Genomic DNA, 24,836 nt, shown 5'->3' on the forward strand with positions numbered 1-24,836 from the left:
GGAACAAAAATTTGGTATGTGATGGTAATGCTTCTAGACAAATTCTACCCGCTCATTTTCACCATCTTTCATTTCTTCTAACCTTCTATCCATCTGTATACAAATTTCATAATCTTTAGATGTCCCTACTAAAAAGGACATCACTTTTCACCGCTAGGCCGATAAATCAAAGTAACAAACAAAAATTACGGTGGTTAATCTCTTCATAAAAGTAATGCTTTCTTTAAAATTTTACGAAATGATCGACTTGATCGACAAGGTGGGGGTGTAGCTATTGTCATCAATAGTCGTCTCAAATTTAGACTTCTTCCTTCTTTCAATACAAAAGTCTTAGAAACAATTGGAATTGAATTAGAAACGTCTATGGGGAAATTATAATTGTTGCCGCATATTTGCCTTTTCAATGCAGCGGTGAACAGAAAAATTTTGTGAAGGGAGATTTAGAAAAACTCACCAGAAATAAATCGAATTTTTTTATTATTGGTGACTTTAATGCAAAACACCGATCTTGGAATAATATTTCATCAAATTCTAATGGGAATATTTTGTTTAATGACTGCTCTGCAGGTTATTATACTGTTGAATATCCTAATGGGCATACTTGTTTTTCTTCAATTAGAAATCCTTCCACAATTGATTTGGTTCTAACGGATTTAGGCGAGCATTGTAGTCAATTAGTTACTCATGCGGACCTCGATTCAGACCACCTTCCAGTAACATTTTCTTTATCCCAAAGTCTCATTGAAACCCCTTTAAAATCAACTTTTAACTTTCAAAAAGCTGACTAGGAGCGATATAAGAATTTTATGAACGTAATTTGGATAATAATTTGGCTGTAGAAAATTTGACAACTTCAATATTCAATGCTAAAGCCGCTTCAATATCCAAAGTTAAACATAAATTCAATCAACCTTTAATTGATGATGATCTTCAGTTTTTGATACGACTGAAAAACATTCGTCGACGCCAATATCAACGTACTAGGGATCCTTATTTGAAATTTATTTATTGCGACCTTCAAAAAGAGATCAAACGTCGTTTAAATTTCATTCGTAATGAAAATTTTGCCAAAGCAGTAGAGGACATAAAACCCTACTCAAAGCCATTTTGGAAATTAACTAAAATTCTGAAAAAGCCCCAGAAGCCAATTCCTACTTTGAAAGATGGAGATAAACTTCTTTTAACTAATGCAGAAAAAGCTCAAAAATTAGCCCGACAATTTGAGTCTGCTCATGATTTTAATTTAAACGTTGTAAGTCCAATTGATGCTCAAATTTCCCTTAAATTTGATGATATTCTTTCTAAGCAAAATGTGTTTGAAAGCTCTTGTGAGACAAATATTGATGAACTTAAATTGATTTTCAAAAAATTTAAAAATATTAAAGCTCCAGGGGAAGATGGGATTTTCTATATTCTTATTAAAAAGTTGCCTGAAAGCATTTTAAATTTTTTAGTTAAAATCTTCAATAAATGTTTTCACTTGGCTTATTTTCCCAGTAAATGGAAAAATGCCAAAGTAACTCCAATTTTGAAACCTGGAAAAAGTGCTTCAGAGCCTTCAAGTTATCGACCAATTATCTTGCTTCCTTCTTTAAGTAAACTATTTGAGAGAGTTATTTTGAATAGAATGATGATTCACATTAATCAGAATTCTATTTTCCCTGATGAACAATTTGGTTTTCGTCATGGACATTCTACTACACATCAACTTTTGAGTGTAACTAATATGATTAACGCTAGCAATTCTGAAGGTTATTCAACTGATGTTGCTCTTCTTGATATTGAAAAAGCTTTTGACAGTGTTTGGCACAAAGGTTTAGTAGCTAAATTAGCTCGATTAGATTTTCCTGTATATCTCACCAAAATTATTCAAAATTATTTGACTAGCCGAACCTTACAAGTAAGCTATCAAAATTCATGCTCTGAAAGGACACCCATTAGAGCTGGTGTCCCTCAGGGTAGTATGCTTGGGCCTATTTTATACAATATTTTTACTTCTGATCTTCCTGATGTACCAGAAGGAAAAGGCAGAAGATTATTTGCTGATGATACTTTGCTTTCAGCCAAAGGTCGAAATTTACGGGTGGTACGCAGTAGATTGCAACAAAATTTAACTTCCTTTTTGAATTACTTGAAAATGTGGAAAATTTCTCCTAACGCTTCCAAAACTCAACTTATTTTATTTCACCATAAGCCAAGAGCAAATTTTTTAAAACCTAATGAAAATCATTCCATAACTTTTAATGGGGTTTCATTAGAATGGTCTGATCACGTGAAGTACTTGGGACTTACACTTGATCGGAATCTTACTTTTAAAAATCACATTGAAGATATTCAATCTAAATGTAATAAATACACTAAATCTCTTTATTCTCTCATCAACAGGAAATCCAGGTTGTGTCTGCGAAATAAGTTACTCATCTACAAACAAGTGTTCCGACCAGCGATAATGTATGCAGTTCCGATTTGGTCTAGCTGCTGCGCGACGAGGAAGAAAGCCATCCAGAGGATTCAGAACAAGGTTCTGAGAATGATTTTGCGGCTTCCACCTTGGCACAGCACCGAAGATCTTCATCGGATTGCGGGCATTGAATCAATCGGAGAGATGGCCAACAAAATGATCTCCAACTTCAGAGGCAAATCGATGCAGTCTTCCATCGCAGAGATTCGCTCTCTCTACAATTAGTTTAATTTTAGGATAGCTTTAGTTTTTAGTTTTAAGTTTAAAATATTTTTTTCACTACAGGACGTTCTCCTTTATAAAAATGCTAGATTGCGTTCAGCAAATTTAAGTCAAATAAATAAATTTTATTGATTATTTAACTATAGGGCTCTGAAAGTTCATTATTGAACCGAACACCTAATTTAATGTATTAATCTATATATATAAAAATGAATTTCTGTCTGTCTGTCTGTCTGTCTGTCTGTCTGTCTGTCTGTCTGTTCCCTATAGACTCAGAAACTACTGAACCGATTTACGTGAAACTTGGCAGGTGGGGGTATTGGAGGCCGGGGAAGGTTCCTATTATGGTTTGGGACCCCTCCCCCTAACAGGAAGGGGGGGGGGGGCTCCCAAACAAAAGACAATTTTTTGAATGACTTGAGCACCAATCAAGCAAATGGTATCAAACTTGACATGGGGTGGTATTTGGGAACGGGGAATATTTCAATGAATATAAGGTACCCCTCCCTCCTTTCAGTGGGGAGATAGGAAGGGGGGAGGGGGGCTACCTTACAATTTTTCATATAACTCGAAAACTATTCTAGATATTGGAACCAAATTTGGCATGGGAAGGTATTTTGATACGAAAAATATTTCAATGATTATTTGAGACCCCTCCCTTTTTGCAGTTGAAAGGGGGAGGGGCCTTTTTCATATTTTTTACATAACTCAAAAACCTATAGAGCAAATGGAACCAAATTTGACATGGGAAGGTATTTGGATACGATAAATATTTCTATGATTATTTGAGACCCCTCCCTCTTTACAGTAGGGAGTATAAAGGGGGGAGGGGCCCTCTTTATAATTTTTCATAACTCAAATACTAATCAAGCAAATGGAACCAAATTAGGCATGGGTGGATATTTCGGAACGTGATATGTTCTAATGATTGTTTGAGACCCCTTCCTTCTTCCAGTGGGTAGAAAGGAAGGAGGGAGGGAGGGAAGTTCCATACATATAGAACTACAACAGCAAATGAAACCAAATTTGGCATGAAACGATATTTGGGTACGAGAAATGCTTCTTTGAATATTTGGTATTCCTGGATCCTTCAAAAAGGTGGATGAAAAGGGGGAGAAGAGATTTCCCTTACAATTTTCAGTATAACTGGAGATCTGATCGACCAAATTTGAACCATATTTGGCATGTGAGGGTATTTGGATACAAGAAATGTTTCTATTATGAATTGATGCCCCACCCTTTTTTCAGCGAAAAAATATAAAGGGGAAAGAGGGCTACCATACATTGTTTTGCATAACTCGAGAATTAATAGAGCAAATGAAATATAATTTGGTATCAAGTTTTTTGAGTACAAAAAATACTTTTATGAATATTAAGTTCTCACCCCTCCATTCAATGGGGCGAATGGAAGGGAGTGGGTACTTCCTTTCAAATTTGTGCATAACTCAAGAATTTACATCGCAAATAAAACCAAATTTGGCATGGGATGGTATTTCAATACGAAAAGTTTTTTATGTCAAACAATTCCTTTCTTGCAGTGGGATGATAGATTTGGAAATAAAGGAAGGGAAGAAGAAAGCTTACATTAAACTTTTTTTTTACAAAATCCGAGAAATGGACAAAACTTTACATGGAAAATCATTTTGGTATGACACACCATCCTCCTTTCAGTGAGTAGGTACATAGGAGGAGGGAGGTGAACCCAATACAATTTTTTAGCATTAATTCTCAAGCTAAAGAAGCCAACAAATGGAAACAAATATGGCATGGAAAGGGACTTGGTTACGAGATATGTTTCTACAATTGTTATAGACCCTTACGCTTCACAGTGTAGAGAGGAGAAGAAAGGAGGGGGTTCCATATAAATTTTGTTGTAAAGCTTAAAAAATTATCAACCATTGGGACAATATTTGATACAAGAAGATTTTTGAGAACAAAAAAAATGGGTCTGATTATTAAAAATCACGATCTCCATTCTCCATGTGCTCTGTTATCAGTTTTTTAGCATAAATCCAGAACATATTAAGCAAAACCAACCAGATTTTATCAGTTGGATTGTTTGCGTACGATTTATTTGGAACCCTCCTTTTTTTTAGGGCGGAGCTTAAAGAAACAGATTTAAATTATCAGAAATCAGATCACAAATGCTTATGAATTATGTTATATTTTGATTTAAAATAATGCCAACAAAACAATAAAAATTTGAATAAATTCTGAAAATATCATTCGATTTTGAAAGGTGTAGCAAAGCACACCGGGTCAGCTAGTGTAATATAAATGTAATGATGAATTGGTACGAATAAAGATATATTTAAAAAAAAAAAGCATCGTAGGGCAAAACTTTCCAGTCTGGTTATAGGCGATAAGGTTTTGGTGAAGAATTTGTTACCTGGAAACAAACTAACTCCGACCTTCAATCCAAATGCTATGACGGTTACGGCAAAAGATGGCGCTCGGGTAACAATTGAAGATAATAACGGACGAGACTACCAGAGAAACTCCAGCCACCTTAAGAAGCTATTTTCAAATCAAAATTCAACAAACGAAGGTAATTCTCACTGCTGTTTATTTTTTTATATGTGTAATTCTATTTCAGATGAATCTACAAGCGCCCTTACACCGATGGTTTAAGTTGTTCCAGTTCCAGAAGGATCTGAGCAGGGACTCGGTGATATACAGGATGATGATGCACTTTCCAACGATCCTCCAGCTTCTCCATTATCATTGGACCCTATCGTCAACAACACGAACGGTAGAGCTCGTAGGGATATCAGGAAGCCGAATCGTTTCAATGATTGTGTCATTAGACTGAGTCGATTTGGGGTCATTTTTGAATTTCCCAAACCCTGGGGTCTTAAAAGCTTCGCCTTGGTCTAAAACTTATCCATGATTTTTTGCAGAATTTTTAAGTAACGTTTACATGAGTAAATTTGAACTTTTAGGTTTGTATGGGAAAATTGAATATTTAGTACTGAAAAATCAACATCGTTTTTGTTTCTTCTGTGGAGCCGAGCCAGCTGGTGGTTTTTGTGTCAATTCCTAAATTCCTAAAATTCCTAAAGGAAATTTTCCGCTGAACAATTTTGTCCAAGATCGTTACTTCGTATCTTATAAGGCAAAAAAGTTATTAGCAGTTTAATAGGGGTATGTCTTTTCGCATTGATAAACCATAAATTATATTGACATCACTGCTGGAGCCTCGCGATGTATAGCATGAAAAGTAGTAATGCAGTACCTCGATAGGCACCCTGCAGTGATGTCAATTGAATTAATGGTTTATCAATGCGAAAAGACATACCCCTATTAAACTGCTAATAAATATTTTGCCTTATAAGATACGAAGTTTAGGTCTTCGACAAAGTTGTTCAGCGGAAAATTTCCCTCAGGAATTTTATAAATTGGCACAAAAACCACCAGCTGGCTCGGCTCCACAGAAGAAACAAAAACGATGTTGATTTTTCAGTACTAAATATTCAATTTTCCCATACAAACCTAAAAGTTCAAATTTACTCATGTAAACGTTACTTAAAAATTCTGCAAAAAATCATGGATGAGTTTTGGACCAACACGAAGCTTTTAAGACCCCGGGGTTTGAGAAATTCAAAAATGACCCCAAATCGACTCAGTCTATTGTGTCATGGAATATTAAATCAATCCTAAAGTTATAATCTTATGAAAAGGGGAGATGTGGTGATACATCTGTACTCTGATATATGTGACTTCTGTTCTGACTGACTTGAAATGAGTGTGTAATAAACAACAATACTGTTTACCAATAATCTGAACGCGTGTGTTTCTTTTTCGGATATCAAGTATCACAGTAATATTTAGAAATTTTATTTATTTCAGAGAGTACATTGCTCATACTTAAATCTTAGATCTTCAATAAACACACATAAAACTGGCTGATAAAATGGTGTAAATATTTTTTTTCCAAAATGTTTTTGGTTTTGTCATAAGAATGTTCAGATTCCAACGGCTGTGCATGGCTCCCTATTTTCCAAAGTTTTCAATCTGCTAATGAAAGTCCTGCATCGGCAATAGTTTCTACTGCCTTGCTTCCGATGATTCCACCGGTTATTCCACCGACAATTGCTCCAACAACTGCTCCTACCGGACCGCCCACAACAATACCAACCGGTCCAAAAACTGCTCCTATGGCTGCTCCAGCTTGTGCTCCACCCCAAGCTCCACCCGCACCACCGGCAAATCCACCACCCCAGGAACCACTGGCCGATGCGGCGGTCTTGATCGTTTTAACGAGCGCTTTACGGGTTCGCTTGACATCCCTCAGAACCGTTTCCAGATGCTCCAAAGTTTCTCGAATTTCCTTCCGTTCGGCAGCACTGTTGGAAGACTTCAAGCTGATCTTCAATTTTTCAATAGCCTCCTGAAGTTCCGCTATTATCGCGGATGCGTTATCCCTGATGTAGAGATCATCCTTGAAGGCAGAACCAATACGCCAAGTGTCAATCACAACAGCTACAACGGTTAGCGTAATGCCGGCATATTTTAACACTTTGCTAGCGACCTGTGCTCCTGAAACGACATCCTTCGAAACGTTAATGTGCGGATTTGCCTTGTTGGGGAAGCCCTTCGGGTCGATGTTTATGTGTGGTGGTTTACCGGTGTTCAAGCCGGTGTCAAAACGAATAACTGAACGTCCTGTAAAAAAGATAAATTCTTCTTCTTCTTCTTCTTCCTCTAGTCGTGGATTTCTTCGAAGATCCACTGAATGGACCGGTGACTAAGACCATATATCCAGCGTTTTCTGTGACGGCCCACCCCGTCAATATGTTGTCTTCATTTTAATTTTGATGTTCAAATTTTAGTGTTTGTTTGGTTTAGAAATTCAACTACTTCTTTAAGCAATGCTAGGTCTTTCATTTTTAGTAATTCTGATAGGTTTTGGAATTTGGAATTGAAGCTAAATTTAGCTCGAATAGAATTGTAACGGTTACATTGTAAAATAATGTGTTCTGCATTTTCGGGTTGGAGGCATAAATCGCAATTTGGATTGTCAGTAAGTTTCATTTTGAAGAGCCAGTATTTGCTGTTGTCGTGCCCTGACATGAGCCTGTTTATTGTACGTGTTTCTATGTTCGTTAGATCTTTTTTATAGTACCATGGTTTCTCATTAAAGTGGTCTTGAATGTGATAGAACTTTTTCCCTTTTGAGAGATGCTCAGCATAGTTTTTGTACCATTCATTAGTTTTATGATTTTTGAGATTTTTGAAATGTAAGTATGCATCTTTTAGCATTAGAATATTAGAGATTTTTCCAACGTCCGCTTTCTCTGCACCTTCTTTGGCCAGTTCATCAGCGATATCGTTTCCAACAAGTCCTATGTGGCTTGGGATCCATTGCACAGTAATATCTTGTTTTTCACAAGCTTCGTTAATGTTGTCAATTATTGCACTGCAGTGTTTTGTATTCAAACTGTTCTCTAGCACTTTGCATGACGAAAGTGAGTCAGTTAGAATGACTGATTTTTGCAGTCCTGAACGTGTGATTTCGTCTACTGCAATACGTATTGCTATTATTTCAGCCGTCATGATGCAGGTTTCTTTTTCGAGTTTAAGAGAGATTTTGCGTTTGTTCGTTTCTAGGTAAATACCTACTCCACAACTGTTGCTGGTTTTGGATGCATCCGTGTAAACTCGGTGATGGTTTTGATATTTACTAACAAGAATACCCAGCACCGATTGTTTGAGGATTCTGGTGTTCGTATTAGATTTTGTAGTTCGGATTCCTATGTCGGTTGATATCGATACATTTCTTATAGGTGTCTGAATCATGGGACTTATGCTTTCGAAAATTTCTCTATGTTCAAGAAACAGTTGTTCCATGAAGCTTAACTTTCGTAGGTCTCCATTGTAATCAATAACTTTCACAAGTTGACTGTAGAGCGGATTTTTGTAGTAGATGGCCTTTGCTATTTCTTTATTGGCCACGTAGTTGCTTCGGAACTCCCATGGTTCCTGGGCTGCTATCGCTAGAAGAGTGTTTCGAGGTGTGGTTTTGCAACAACCTGTTGACTTTCGTAGGCCTGCATTTAACGTGACTTGAATTTTGTCTTTGTGTGTTTGGCTAGTGTTATTTATTATCGTGGATCCATACTCTGCGTAGCTGCGAAGAAGACCATTATACACAAGAGTCATCGTTTGTGGGTGACCCCCTCCCCGAGCTCCGCTAATAATTTTCAACATTTTGAGTCGTTCTTGTATACTTTGTTGGACTTGTCTTATATGTCCTCCAAACTTAAGAAACCGATCAATTTGGATTCCAAGGTACTTATGAGTCGTTGTTATTTCTAGTTGTTGATTGCCTACGTTAATGTTCAGCTTCTTTCGACCGCCATGAAAAAGGATTACTTTCGTTTTGGTAGGGTTAACTTGTAGATTTAGATTCATGGCCTTTGTCACAAACCTCGTGAGTTGTTGTTGGGCTTTGATTTCTACTTGCTCAATCGTCTTTGCTCTGGTAATCAACGCGAAATCGTCGGCAAACTGTAACAACGTGGTGTTTTCGTCGTCCAATATATGGAGACCTGTGGTGTATAGGTTAAACAGCGTGGGAGACAGCACATCCCCTTGGGGTAAACCATTGCTAATGATTCTAGAAACTTGTTGCTGCCCCACCTGCATGCTTAGCTGTCTGTTTCGCAAGAAGGATTCTACCCAGGTAACAATTTCAAATGGAAATTTCTGGAATATCATTATTTCTACTAGTTTGGTGGTTCTTATAGCGTTGAAAGCATTAGATAAATCTATAAAAGTAGCTGTTGTAATAAATCCTTTTCTCTTGTTTTCCTTGATGGTGTTTATTAAATAATTAACGCACGTTGAAGTCGAAAGTCTTTGTCTAAACCCAAACGATAACTGAGGTAGTACGGCATGTGCTTCAATATGTTCCTGAATCTTAACCAGAACCGCACTGTTAATTATTTTAGTTAAAGTTGGTACCAGTGAGATTGGTCTTTTCCCTTCAATGGTGGACTGGTCCTTGCCAGGTTTTGGAATAGCGATCACCTTAATTTCTTTAAGACGGGCAGATAGGGATCCTGATATAAACATTTTATTCAAATCGTCGATAATGACGTCTCTAACGCATGATTTTAGTTTTTTCAGCATTCCATACGTAATCAGGTCACTAGATGGGGCTGAATTTGATCGCTTTTTAGAAAGAATGTTTTCCCATGTTTCTGAGTTAATTAGGCTGTAATTGCAGACAGGCCCAAACGACGCAGGTGTATCCATATCGACATCGTTCTTCCCGAAGTGCAAATCTAAAAATTGATCAGCCATTCGAAAATCTTCCTGGACTGGATTATTTACCCTTTTTTTGTTTTTGTTTCCAGCTATTCTGTTGATCTTTATCCACAGTTCTTTTGAACTGCATTGTGGATCTATACTGGCAGCAAAGTTTTCAATATTTTTCCGAGTTGCCTCTTTCTTTTTACGAAGAAATATCGCTCTTGTTCGTCTGACAATGATAGCATTTTCAAGTGTACTGTTATTATTAAAATTTTTTAGTGCCTCGGTTTTGCGTATCCACGATTCTTCAACCTGTTTATCCCACCATTGTTTCGGAATGTATTTACTTTTTTTTGTGTTTCTTTTGATACTCTCTTTTATTTTATTTCTGAGACCTTCTAAATTAAGGATTTCCTCACTCTCTAATTTAGAAATATCTTCATAAATTTTCGTGTGGTTAGTAAAATATTGTGACTCATTGTGTTTTTCGTTGGTAACATTTACTTCGATAAGTAAGTGTTCACTGCATCCTATTGTTTGCTGATGTAATTTCCACTGAACAACTTGGAGAAGGCTTGCTGAACATAACGTAATGTCAATAGCAGTCGCTCTCCTACCCGATTCTAATGGTTTGAATGTTTTTTCGCCAGTATTTAGTAACAGCATGTCCGAATAGTTAATCATACTCATAAGCAGCGAGCCTTTCAAATCAGTTTTATCGTCACCCCACGCCGTGTGATGACAATTTACATCACCTCCGAAAATAACTCTTCTATACTGGCTGAGTTGAAGGAAAATCGAATGCATACTAGTCTCAAAGTCGGTTCTATCAATGGAAGGTGCGACATATACTGCCGCTACCACTAGATCTAGTTTAATAAGTTTGATCGCTACGAGTTGAATGTTGTCACATGGGACTGACGTGGATAGCCTGAGGTAATTTAGCTTGTTACTCAGCAAAATTCCTACACCACCATAACTGTCGTGCCTCGATTCGAGTATTTTATGGAACCCAATAATATTGTATGCTCTACTAGTTTCTTCTCCCGGTTTGGTCCAAGTTTCTGATAGAATAGCGATTGTAAAGTTATCCTCCGAAAGTATCCGGAGAATTTCATCTTTATTCTTGGTTAAACTTTGAACATTTGCTTGTAATATTTTCATGATTGTATCATTAGCATTGCTTTTTATTATCTTTAAGAATTTCTAAACTTTTTGGATTAATTTCTCCTTTACCTATCATATCATTAATGAAAGACGAAAACTTTTCTCTGTGTGTGCCGTCATCGAGACGAAGCTGTTTGCTCGATGATGGGGTGGGCTCGTTATCTTTACTGGATATGGTCTTACCTGGTTGTATTTTCCGTAGATTTGCTTTAAATCGTTCTGCTTCCGTGGTCCTGTATTTATTGAACAGTGCAAACGGTGCTTGTTGGTGTTCGGTTTTGTCCTTCCTTTTGTTTTCAAACATGGACACCTGGTCGCTGATGAGTGTCGGATTGGTTTTTTCTGCTTCTCGTTTACGATGAACAATTCTGCTTTCCTGCCTCTTTTGCTGAAATTTCCCAGCCGTCATACTAGCGTATGATTCTTGTGGGGTCGGGTCTTGAGCTGCATCCACGAGTGCCTCGTAATAATTCTGCGTCTTCGTCGGGAACTGTTCGATGACTTCGACAGAAGTCAGGTTGGTGCGAGCCAAAATCGCCTGTATGTTGTTCTGACGAGCTCGTTCAGGGCAGTTCACATCTGTGGTTGGATGGTCAGTTCGACAGTGGTAACATTTGGTTCCTTGTGAGCAGTTGTTATATTCTACGATATTTGTGTGGATTTTTGAACATTTTTGACATCTCCTTTTTCCCTTGCAATTTTCAGTGCGGTGGTTATAACGAAGGCAGTTTAAACAAATATAAGTTTTTCTAAAGAAGGGGCGTACCTTCATCGAGCAGTGAAAAACTTTAACGGAATCCGGTAACTTGTTTGTTCTAAACAGAACACTTACCCGCTGCGTTGGTTCCTTTTTTTCCTTTTCCTCAACCCACCTTGTGAGTCGTTGCACTTTCATTATTTGGTATTCACATTCTATTCCCTCCAAAAAATCTTCTTCCGAGATGTCTAAGGGGACGTCCGCAATAACTCCTGCAACTGCTATCAGGTGCTGGGGAATGTAAGCTCTGTAGTTTTTTTCCTTGAGACTGTCTTCAACTGTAAGCCGGTTTGCTAATTGGTAATTGTTGAGATAAACCATAATTTTGTGTTTTCCTACGTTTTTTAGGTCGATTATGTGGGCTTTAAACAACATCATTTTACGTAATGTGTTAGCAAGCGATAATTTGTTGATTTGGTTACCATCATTTCTGTCGATTTTCTCAACCAATACCCTGAACGGCCCTTGATCCCCAGCCGTATATTGGTAATTAATTTTTTCTTTAATTTTTTCTTTAATTTTTTCCGCCGGTAAACGTCCAACGGGATTTTGTGGGTGAGCCATATCTTGATCCTCCGGTAAAGAATATTGTTCTGGAACGTTCGCCATTTTATTTTCCTTGCATTTTCATTTTTTCGATTCTCAATATAACCTCACTTTCCCACTTCACTCTCACTGGCGTCTCTATCGCCCGATTTGGCGTTAAAATAGTTAGCTTTTTCCTATTTAATACTATTTCACAAACTGTTCTTAACTTTGAAACCGTTTCAAATAATATTTCCGACTCGAAACACCGTTTTTTGCTCGAATTTTGAATATAAATTCCCGAAATCACGTTAGATCAACTTGTCGCACGAAAATCTACACTCCGAGAAACCGAAAAACGTTTTTGAATTCAGAATTTGATTTTCAAATTTACTGATATAAGAACACTTTTCGCTCCATTCGTAAATGCACACGAGTAACGCAAAGCTGAATGCTTACTGAAGATAAATTCATGTGATGATTTCAATACCATTCGTATTTAAAGTGTGCCATAAAGACCGCCATACATTACAAAAATGGCGTGTGCAAACTCGATAATTCTACGACGACTGTTTGATTCTATGCCTGACCACACACGATACAAACATATTTCGCGTGCGCATAAGCAATCGCAGTCGAAAACAGCAACTACCACAAAAAAGAACTCTACCTCGGCTGGGACTGAGAAAATGGCCTGAATTTTGTACAGGCAGCACAATACACCATACCATGCCACAAAGGGTTATTTGTACAAAAAAATTCGACGAGATGTTACTCAAACCATACACTCGCTCATTCAAGCAGTGCCAATTTCATAGAATTTCATCGCATTTGTACAAATGTTGTGTAATGTAAAGACCGCTTTAGTTTCAGCACATTTGCACGAATACGTTGAAATTATGTCGCTACGAATACGATTTGCATCGTGTATGGCACTGTTTGGATAAAAGCGTAATCGAGTTGCGTGAAATGTTTGTAGGATAGGAAGTGAATGACCCCATAGGTGTTAAAATCGATCAAATAAATGAATTTAAAAAAAGTGAAATGTTTAAGTATCTAAAATTTTTGTGCAATCACCCTATGTGGCATGGTGTATGATGTTGCTTGTACAAATTGAAAGCCATTTAAAGGGTGATACGGTCAAAGTTTGGTCAATATCAACTTGACTTATTTCTTTCAATTTTGGATTTAAAAAACCTGAACCCTCATTTTGAAGGTGTGTGTGTGTAGAATGTTGGTCCTATTTTGATTTTGGAACTCACTCTTCAGTTGTCAAAATGCCGTCCATGGAAGAAGAGCAGCGTATCAAAAATTCGCACGCGCATCGCGAAAATCCGAGCTACTAGCATGCAAAGCTGGCAATATCGCTAAAAGTTACCAAATCAACCATTACAAATGTAATTTAAGTGTTTGGGGAACGTTTGTCGACAGCCAGGAAGTCTTGATCGGGGGAAATCGAAAACCGGAAGCTACTGAGGCGACAAAGAGAGTTGCCGGTAGTTTCAAGCGAAACCCTTACCTCTCTCTCCGAGATGCCGCAAATAAGCTGGGTGTATCGTCTACAACCGTGCATCGAGCCAAAAAACGAGCCGGACTATCGACTTACAAGAAGGTAGTGACTCCAAATCGCGATGATAAACATAATACGACGGCCAAAGCGCGATCCCGGAGGCTGTACACGACGATGCTGACGAAGTTTGACTGCGTGGTAATGGACGACGAAACCTACGTCAAAGCCGACTACAAGCAGCTTCCGGGACAAGAGTTTTATACGGCGAAAGGAAGGGGAAAGGTAGCAAATATTTTCAAGCAAATGAAACTGTCAAAGTTCGCGAAGAAATATTTGGTTTGGCAAGCCATCCGTACCTTTGGCTTGAAAAGCAGCATTTTCATAGCTTCCGGGACTGTCAACCAAGAAATTTACGTGAAAGAGTGTTTGAATAAACGTCTGCTGCCTTTCCTGAAGAAACACGGTTGTTCCGTACTGTTTTGGCCAAATTTGGCATCTTGCCATTACTGTAAAAAGGCCATGGAGTGGTACGCCGCCAACAACGTGCAGGTGGTTCCCAAGGACAAAAACCCTTCCAACACGCCAGAGCTCCGCCCAATTGAGAAATACTGGGCTATTGTCAAGCGGAACCTAAAGAAGACCAAAAAAACTGCTAAGGACGAGCAGCAGTTCAAGGCAAACTGGCTTTCTGTGGCGAAGAAGGTGGACAAGGTGGCTGTACAAAATCTGATGGCAGGGGTTAAGCGTAAGGCCCGGCAATTCGAATTTCTAAAAGCGGAAGCCTAACTGAATATTTTTGCTGAATTTTATACTAATTAAACTTGAAAAAGAAATTTAATTTGATTTTTTAAATAAACAATTTCACCGATTTACACGCTGTTTCCCTTGACCAAATTTTGACCGTATCACCCTTACTCAGCCTCAGCAGAGGTAGACGTAATTTTTTTTATATAAGTTGCTGAATCAAACAGTCGTCGAAGAATTGAAGCATTTGTGTAAATGTGATATAATGTATGGCCAGTTTAAAATTTGATTCATCATGTATCTTATTAACTGCTTTTTAGAGTGAAAAATGAACACATTCTTTTATCCAGTCATCTATTTAATCGTCGTCAGAAGCACAAACCAATTGTAAAGTTACTTTGATCTTCGATGTCAATGTGAATCGGATATTCCTAATGGTAAGTTTTCGTTGAAATTACTTGTCATGTCAATAGAAATATACATTTTATTTTTTATTTTCATATCAGATTGGCTACCGGCAAGAAACTCGAAGTCAAAGGCCAAAAACTGGGTGTTGAAGGGCTGCAGATTGTCGCCATGATGTTATTTCAAACAAATTAATCAAAAATAAAATGATTTGAAGAATTATCTTGAATTATTTTTAATGTATGCAAAATTTTCATTTCCCATAAGAATCTATATAATAAAAAGCAATTTCTGTATGTTTGTTTGTTTGTTTGTTTGTCCTCTATAGACTCAGCCGTCTTAAGAGCTAGAGATCTGAAATTTGGCATGGATGCTCATTAGGACCAGGAATGATGAAAAATGTTATAGATTTTTGGATGACCCCTTCCGAAGGGGGTCGTCCATACAAGACAAATATTGTTTTCGCGTTATTGACGTTATTTTCCGTCGGATTGTGATGGAAATTTGCACATGAGTGTTTTGAGAGACGAACAATCGATTACAGTTATCAAATTCAGGGTTAGGGGTCGGCCAAAGGGGTCGTCCATATCCACTGATTAATGTTTTTGGGATATTGGCTTTATTTTACATCGGATTGTGATGAAAACTTGCACATGAGTGTTTTGAGAGGCGAACAATCGATTACAGTTATCAAATTTAAGGTCAGGGGTCGGCCAAAGAGGTCGTCCACACAGAAAAAAAATCTGAATCCTTAACAACACTGAAATTGAAAGCCTTTAATATTACATGACGTAGAACGCGATTAATTAATGTAAATTTACAGACTTGAATCGTTAAAAGCACGGAATTCCAATGACACAAACATTACTTGACACAGAACGCGATTATTTGATATAAATTTACATCACATATGATGTAAAGAAAAAATAGCATCACATTTAATTTTTAGTGTACAACTTTTTACAGGACATTTGCTGTAATAATAAATGAATCTTCGTTTACTTTTAAGAAAAACAATTCAAAATTACAGGTTTTGTTATTTACAGGTTGATTTATTTTAAAGGTTGCAGTTTCAGGGACATGTAATAGTCTAAATTTTTTTCTGTGTACTCCATAGAGTACTAAAGTATATATAAGATTCGGTACTTAGGAAGAAAGTGAAAGTGACTTTAAAAAAAAATGTGAAAACCATAAATTTGCTTGTCGATAAATAAAACAATGAATTTCATCATTAAGAGATTGTATTTGTCATAAAAGATGAAAAAACTCCATTGAATCGGATCAATAAAAAAGTAAACAAAACAAATTCCAATAGGATATTTTTCCTAAATTCAGTGGCTTTAAAATTTACATCACTTTCATATTACACGTCGCATAATTTTACAGGCGTGTAATATTCAACTCGCACTGAAAATTCCGTCATATATGATGCTTCTTTTTATTTACATCATATGTGATGTAATTTTCCAGATTTTTTTGGTTGTGTGCATATTCACTGATTAATGTTTTTGCGATATTGGTGTTATTATACACCGGATTGTGATGAAAATTTGCACATGAGTGTTTTGAAAGACGAGCAATCGATTTCAAGTTTCGAATTGCGGATCAGAAGTCGGCTGAAGGAGTCGTCCATACCCAACTTTAATGTTTTTGCGATTTGGACGTTATTTTACATTGGATTGAGATGAAAATTTCCGCATAGGAGTTTTGAGGGACGCTCTTTTGCTTTCAGGTTTCAAATCTTGACTCAGGGGTCGGCAAAAGGGGTTATTATCTGTTCACTGTTTTTACGATATTCTCTTGATTGAGCATAGAATTTTAATGAAAATTGGCACATGGGAGTTTAACAGAAAAGATAATTGATTTCAGGTGTCAAGTTTTGAATCGTGGTCAAAAAAAAGGCCGTCCATGTTAGTTGCTCACTGTTTTCGCGATATTGTCGTGATCATGCATCGGATCGAGATGAAAATGTTCAGATGAGGGTTATAAACTATGAGCAATTGACTCCAGGTAGCATGTTCCGTGTCAAGGGTCAGCGAAAGGGTCGTCTATATTCACTGATCAATGTTTTCAAATTACTGACGATATTTTACATATAATTTGAAAAGAAAAAATGGCACAAGAGAGTTTTGAGGAACTTAAATTGGTTTCAATTATCGAATTTCGGGCCATGGGACAGAAAAAGAGAGTTTCATTGAAAGTTCAGTGTTTTGTGCAATAATTTTGTTGGAGGCAGTTAATTGATACCAATTTAAGTGTGAAGGTCAAGCAAAAGAGTCGTGCACACAAACAAATAGTACATGTTTCTGCCATAATGTCTAGATTTTGCAACCGATCGAGAAGAAAACACTCTTACATAAATTTTAATAAAAAGCCAATCAACCGTTTAAATTGAATTTCAAGTAATAGTAGTAGTAGCGACTTTAAACACTGTTTCCCCAAAATTGTCGAAGGAATGTTTCAAATTCATTTTCTAAACTCATTTTGACGTACCAATGATTTAAAGCGAAACGAAGTTCGTACGGGATCAGCTAGTGTAATATAAATATAATGGTGAATTGTTACGAATGAAAACAAATTTTAAAAAAATAAAAAAAAACTAGTCGGGTCAAGCGTGACGTGCGTGTTTTATCAACCCTGGACACAATATCATTGGAGCAGAGTTGCAAGATTTCAGATAATCATTTGAAATTGATACTCACCGTGATGAGTATCAATTAAGCAGCACAATGAATTTCGTTGTGATGCTCAAAGCTTTCGATGTCAAACGAAATTCACTGAGCATCACATCTAGAAAAAAATCAGAAATCCAGATTCCCATTAGAGAAATCTTCAGCTATATTGCCCATTTTTTCCCCTACTATTTTTTGACGACAGTTAAATTTGTAACGAATCTATGGAATATGTGAATGTATCATATAATGTGATTAGCTTTTCACACTAGCGACACGCCAAGTTGAACGACTCCAAACGCTTTGATATAAAGAAAATAAGAGCGCTTTAATGATTGGAGTTTATTGAAACTTTTTAATAACGAAAGTGTTAAAGCTCGTGGTTCCTATGTTTTAAAAAGTGTCTATGTACACAACACACTACCTTAAAAATGTTGAGAACAACACTTTAATTTTATAATATTATTTGCAAATACGGCGCTTTGGTTCTAAACAATTTATAACATAATTTCATAGTCAAGACGACTTAAATCTAATATATAAAGATGAGTTGGACTATATATGTTTGTTTGTTTGTATGCACCTTATACAAATCCACACCGCTTAACCGATCAGCCTGAAATTTGGTACAGAGATGAAGTTGAACCAGGATAAGGTTTTAGTAATAGTTCTGAGCCCCTCCCACCTAAGAAAAGGGACCCCCCCATACAACTTTCGTTTTTATTCCCTCAAACCAAAAGTCATGGCACCCATTTTGTCAACCGACTTTTTTCCCCTTGGCGGGTTGTTTTCACCATCACCATGAGCCGGGCATAAGAAACGACCGCCTCGAGTGCACGTGTACTGGAAAGCAAATCAAAGATTGCTGAGCAATAAAAAACTTGAAAGTAGAAGTTTTGGCGGGTGTTTTTTCCTCCTACTGTTCAAAGCACGTGATTGCCTTTGATTGCAATAATGAGTCTTCATTTAGGATTTAAAAAAAATACTACTCGCCTGTTAGGAATTGGCTTTCAAATCGGTCTTAACCGTCGCTAAGGGTCGTTGAGAATCTTCAAAATATGCCGTGTGTAAAGTATGGATACAATGATTCATCTTTATATTTTTGGAATTCCTCATAGGGAAAATAAATTAAACTGAGGGTCGTAAGTTCAAGGCTGGGATCTCAATACTTAGATTGCCGCGTAGGAATTTAATTTACAATAGGGAGTAGACAGTTTTTTGTTCTGTACAATTTAATTTCAATTATTCTACGAAGAGATCACCCTTCTTGAAAAGAGGTGGTTTACATATGATAACAAGCTAAATATACTGGATTTTCACTAGATAACAGATGGAAAAGATAATTCTTTTTTATAATTTCATGAAAAAAAAAGATAAACAATTCAAGCTTTTTAATAAATGGTGGGTGTAAAATAAGGTTGCCAGATTTATTTCTGGGCGGATCGGGACCGGACAAATCCAGCCAATATAATAAAAAAAAACCTGGCTAAATCCAGCATTTGATTTCAAAATGTTCAACCCGATATACGGGCAATATCCGAGCAAACTTGGTAAAAATAAAAAAAAAATACACTTGAAATTGTTTTTTTCATCAATCAGCAGATTTTAAATTGTATATCAAGCTTCCAACCAAACCCAAGTCATGATTATTTGGATAAAACTTGCCATTAACAATTTCTGTTTGGACGTAAAAGTGATGAATATAATAATTCAATTTAAGTTTTTTTGTTACATTTTAAAATGAAGTGAATGAACCCGAGAAAAATCCGGGCTTTTTCCAACGAAATTCGGGCAACCGGGCCGGACCGGTCATACTTTCAATTTTTAACTCAAATGTACAGGCAAGTCCGAATAAATTCGGGCATCTGGCAACCTTAGGTTAAAATGTTTTTCGAATAAGCATTCAAAGGAAATTATTTCAAATTTCTATTTGCAAACCTACTAACTTTTAGTTATTCAATAAAACGATAAACTTTGATAATAATCCCAATTAAAACTTTAAGAAGACCAACAAAACTTACAAAGCTTACATGACCAAACATGGTCAAATTTGTTATGATGATGAATAAAAAGCTTTCAAAATTTCAAAAAATCAACCGATTAATTTTAATTTATATTTTATGTTAACCCGAGCAAGGCCGGGTAATATCAGCTAGTAAAAAAATTCAGTCGTTGACGTTTTGTTGGTTTTCAAAATTAAAAGCAACAACATAATATGGGATTAATAGCAACATTTCTAATCGATTTTCTGGCTATTTGAAATCAGTAAAATATGCTTAGTTAGCTAAGCATAGATTGCATTAATAGAAAAATCGATATTTGTTTGAACTCTAAAGGGCTGAAATTTTTACAAAAAAAGGTCAAAACTCAGATTTTTTTAGGTTTTTTTTTTGTATTTTCTCGGCTGTTGACATACAAAAAAAAACATATGTTGAACTGTAATATGATCACAGTCATCAAATTTCATGCGGTCCCTTCTTCAGAGCATGTTGTGTACGAGTGAAGGATATCTAAATTTGGAAATATTAATAAAGATCATGTATTCTAACAAATATGCATCTATACATTCAGAATTAAAACCTACTTTTTTATATCAACTAAATGAAAAAATAGAAGCCGCGATGTCAGTGATAAGCTGTCCTTTGTTTCAACTTTTATTTGAATCTCAAACGATCTTTTTTAAACGTCCTTGGTCCTTGACATCCCTTCTCTGTTTCAAACTACTCATTGGTAGTGCAATTTTCTGCCGAATTTTGACAGTAATAGTCACTTAGAGACTGTAAAAGATCCGGAACAACCGTAGAGAACACCAATTTTCAAAACCAATCTTAACATTCCCGATTTCACAAAAACCACTTCAAAATGATGTACTAAGCTGTGAATGATCAATTAACAGTCTAAACTAGCCATTTTAATAAAATTGAACAGTATTTTTTCCAAGGGTTTCACGAATTTCTTTTGAAGGGCATTTTTAAACGTACTCAAAAATCGTTAAAAAATCCAACTTTGATCATTAAAGAACAATTCATCTCTGATGCATGTGTCTAAAAGCTCATGAGATAATAATCAAAAAAAATAGAAGTAAGGCCGCTTAACAAAAGAAGCGATTTTACAATTACTCCAAATGGTAGTACAATAATATTTGATCAATCTTAATATTCAATGGTACATTATTATTTCTGCCATATTCTTTTTTCTATTTAGAAATCTATAAATCTTATGGAAACGCTCTTAATAGAATAAGTGAATTTATCGGACATTAGATAGGCCAGTATGAATCATATCCTACTTTTTGGTGCAACTATCATGTTTTCTACTTCAGAAATTTCCCACAGGGAATTTCAAACATCACGCGAGTCGAGATAATATTTGAAAAAGATCTGTGAACCGGAGCAAAAAAAAACCGGCTTTCCTTCTCTTGAAAAAGAAAATCGTTGAAATGCATAAACAATCATTAAAATGTCTTTTTTTAAATTGAAATAAAAAAGATTAACCATTAGGATAGAAGCTACAAACCGCCGCTTTCATTTGAAAGGGAAAATTTTGATATTTCTTTATTACTTTTTATTTGGTTCATAAATGCTTTTCATATGTGGTCGATTCCAGCCGGTTGCATAAGCTGTGATGCCATGCGTTTTAATTAAAATGGTTATTCGTTGGTAACAATCTTCTTTTAATTTTTATATTTTAAAATTTAATTTGTTTGGAAGATTAAGAAACTATTTTCTTCATTTATATTAAAACTCTACATAGCTACCTATAAATTAAACTTCGTTTTTAAGGTTGTCGCTACAAGTAAAAGCAAAGCATAGCTCGAATGCTATAAATAAAATCATAAAACTTTTTCCTGCAAAATTAACAAAAAAAACTTTCGGTAATTCCAAGATACTAAACTAGTAAAATAAGGCCCGGTGGATCCTTATAATTTTAATTCTGAATTTTAATGTTTCTCAGCTTAGTTGTCTTTGCGGTACTTTTTGTGTTAATATTTAAAATAATCAAATATTTAGCAATTCAGATTTTGCTATATTTTTTTATAGTTTCTTGTAATGTCCAGAAGATTTGAGATGTTTTTTTCTGGCAAGCACATTAAGCCATTGGGGGTTTTTTGAAGAATTTTGGGCATTTCAATGTTTGCGGTTCTTTTCCATGATTGCAAAACTTTGCATCAACGTTTTTAAGAGATTTAAAAGTACATTACTGTAGGAAATACAATTTCATAACTTGCATGTCTTAAATCCTCTGAATACCAGCGATATTTCAGCTTATCAGAGAAAAAAATTGGAAATTTCAGCGATCTACACTTAGTTTTTTGATAATTCAAAATTAAAAATACTGGTATGAACCTTGACTTCCCTGATGGCGCTTGACCGTAGTTGCCGATCATGTGCTTCACTCCAATGCTTGATTTGAACTTTGTGGACATTTTTGACAGTGTTTGCATACTTTTCCACCACACATACACAATAATTCTTTGAATAATCAACGATTTTGTCAGCTATCAATATGATAATGAAGGGTTTTGAAGGAAACTGTGCAAAATTATTTTTTTCTTTTTTTCTTGCATCATGAATATCTCAAAAACGCGTAGATTTAAAAATTTGAAAAAAATAGGTTTGATGGTACTTTTTACAGGCAGCAAATTTCTTTTTCAATTTTTTTTGAATTTCCGATTACCAGTAACCAAGCTATTAGCAAAAGGTACTGTTCCATTTCTAAAAGTATTAAGCTTTATCATCCGAGTTAGTTAAGCTAGGCTGGGGCAGGAAGATTGAAATTTGCTGTATCGTGTTTTCACTTTTCGTGAAAATATTAGAATCTTATGAATTTGAAGCAAATGTGAAAAAAATAAGATTGATTTCGATGCTGTATTAAATTCGGTGTCGAATCAAAAATTCAAAACTTTTGAAATTCTGATGTTGCTTTTATTGTTTTATGGGATGAACCATCAAATAGGATGAAAATCCCCGAAAAAATGATTGTATTGTCTTATCTTGGAAACATCGCAGATTACTTTGTGTAAACAGAGTGTGTTTAAGAAATTTAAAATAAGAACAATATTGATTTTTTACTTTATAGAGTATTTAAAATATCAAGTTAATTGAAACTTGATTTACTCAGAGAGAGATTCATCCTTTAACAAAGAATTAATAAAGAACTTAATGAACGTTTAAATGGTCGTATATATTTAACAAACAAGAGCTTTTTTTATCTAACTAAGCATAATTCTGCTATCGAATTTGATTTTTCGTCTTTTGAATACAAAGTCAGATTCTAAACATTTTTTTAAGTACGGTACCAATAATAATCTCATCAATTTGTCGCATTTTGGGGGTTTTCAAATTCTGTTAGAATACAATCGAGATAGAATTTTACAACAGTATAAATTGGAATCCTGGCATATTTTTGTGAAAAATTATTGTCTATCCAAAATACCTTCCTCCATGAATAATGCTGTAATGTTTCCGAGTGAAGGCTCCCGCACAATGGACCATCGAACGTCGCGTCGCGTCAGCGTCGCGTTGAAATTTCATTTTGGGGATACCATTTTCCGTTCGAGCCACCACAATGGTGCGTCGCGTCAGTGACAACATTGTACTAAAACGTAAAACTTGTTCTAAACAGCAGCGTTCTCCAGCGTCGACGTTGTGCTTTTGAAAACATTCTAAATTGTATCGCGTCGTGCTCCGACTTTTTCATGTTTTCAACCTACTTTCCAATTGAGAAAAATTATAATATTGTAAAAATTTAATTACCAAACCTGACAGGTATCACTGGAATAGAAAATGATATAAAATATCCTAAAAACTACAATCTGTAAAATGAAATTGAAAATAACAAAAAATTTCTTTAAAATTATAATCTGAAAATTAATATTCTGATATTGAAACTCAAATTTTGGAATCTGAAACGTAAACGAGAATCCAAATTTGTCATCATAATTCACATGATTTTTGAAATTTTTATATGCGATCTCAAAAGTTTAAACAATATATTTCTTTTCAAGTATGCACAATTAGAGAACCAACCTTCACTTGATTCGATAGGTCCTTGCTGGGTTTGCATTCTGGAAAAACGTTCGACTGAAACATCGGCGAAGAAGAGTGCAAGATGAGATTAGAAATCGATACAGCTGTTGATTTTCCCGGTTGCATCTCCCGCTCAAACTAATCCACAGTCACAGTACTCTGCCGCTGCATCTCGGCTCAGGCATTCGTTCTCGGCAGTTTTCTCCTGTAGGATCGCTTGAAGTTCATCGTGCTTCATCTATACGGTCAGATGCCACTCAAAATCGGAAGCCTGCGAACGATAAAACATAAAACCTTTGATTTGAGTTTTTTGTTTGAACTTCCTAACCTTCGCTTCCGGTTCCCTGTTCCGGTAAAGATTTATGTAGCACCAAAGTCTGACGGTACCGGCGCTGGTTGACCGGCGTGTTGGGATGAGTTAAATTCTCCATCGGTTGTCCCGCTTTTTGTAAGAACTTTCTAACAAATCAAATCAAAACAAACATTGGAAGAAACGTATCTTGACGCTGTATTGTGACGCAAAAAGCGTCGGGTGCGTCGCGTCAGCGTTTTAGTACTCAACGACGGCGTTGACAACTGACGCGACGCGACGTCCGACGCAGTATTGTGTGGCTGCCTTGAGTCATCGCTCTCGAGTCTTTTGAAATGCAACTTACCCACATGTTTTCCGTTTTTGACTTGGCCCATACTCATATCACGAATACCAGCCACCGTTTCCTTACTCAGATGTTTGGGCTTTAGCAAGGTGAACCGGGTTTGTGCAAATTCTCCAGCCCTTGCACTGGTCAGTATGCAGCGGGCATCAACAGTGGTCCTATTCTCGGCCTCGGTGATGTTTTCCGTGTCCGTCATATTAATCAATCACTTTTAACCACTATCTACCTGTGCAAGATCAACTTCTTAGTGAGGGAATCACCCAATACGCGAGCGCAATACACACACGACTTACTTGGCCGAGAGCTGACCCACGAATGCGGCAATGTTGCTCGGCTCGTATGTACGTGCAGCAGAGAGCGGGAATCGGGTTGAAGTCCGACAAAGGCTGAGATCAAGGTAGTGTGCGTGTGGCTAATAGATCGGCCCCACA

At 36.2% G+C, this 24,836-nt stretch overlaps 1 protein-coding gene across 4 annotated transcripts; it reads right to left on the bottom strand.

Moving 5' to 3' along the window:
• Positions 1-6,509: 6,509 nt before the first annotated feature.
• On the bottom strand, positions 6,510-24,708 carry LOC129751244 (single-stranded DNA-binding protein 1-like). 4 transcript variants are annotated; one of them, XM_055746630.1, is made up of 4 exons: positions 24,406-24,543; positions 24,078-24,208; positions 23,750-24,020; positions 6,510-7,348 (listed from the first exon to the last, which is right to left on the bottom strand). In XM_055746630.1, the coding sequence occupies exons 3-4, from the start codon at positions 23,784-23,786 to the stop codon at positions 6,693-6,695; spliced, it is 693 nt and encodes a 230-aa protein (XP_055602605.1). In that variant the 5' UTR covers positions 23,787-24,020; positions 24,078-24,208; positions 24,406-24,543; the 3' UTR covers positions 6,510-6,692. The 4 variants fall into 4 exon arrangements, with proteins under 4 accessions (XP_055602605.1, XP_055602606.1, XP_055602604.1 ...); XM_055746631.1 differs by lacking the exon at positions 24,078-24,208 and having other exon boundaries at positions 24,406-24,539; XM_055746629.1 differs by lacking the exon at positions 24,406-24,543 and having other exon boundaries at positions 24,078-24,385.
• Between the last annotated feature and the right edge of the window lie 128 nt (positions 24,709-24,836).

Source organism: Uranotaenia lowii, chromosome 3 (assembly GCF_029784155.1).
Source record: "Uranotaenia lowii strain MFRU-FL chromosome 3, ASM2978415v1, whole genome shotgun sequence".
Classification (NCBI taxonomy): Eukaryota; Metazoa; Arthropoda; class Insecta; order Diptera; family Culicidae; genus Uranotaenia; species Uranotaenia lowii.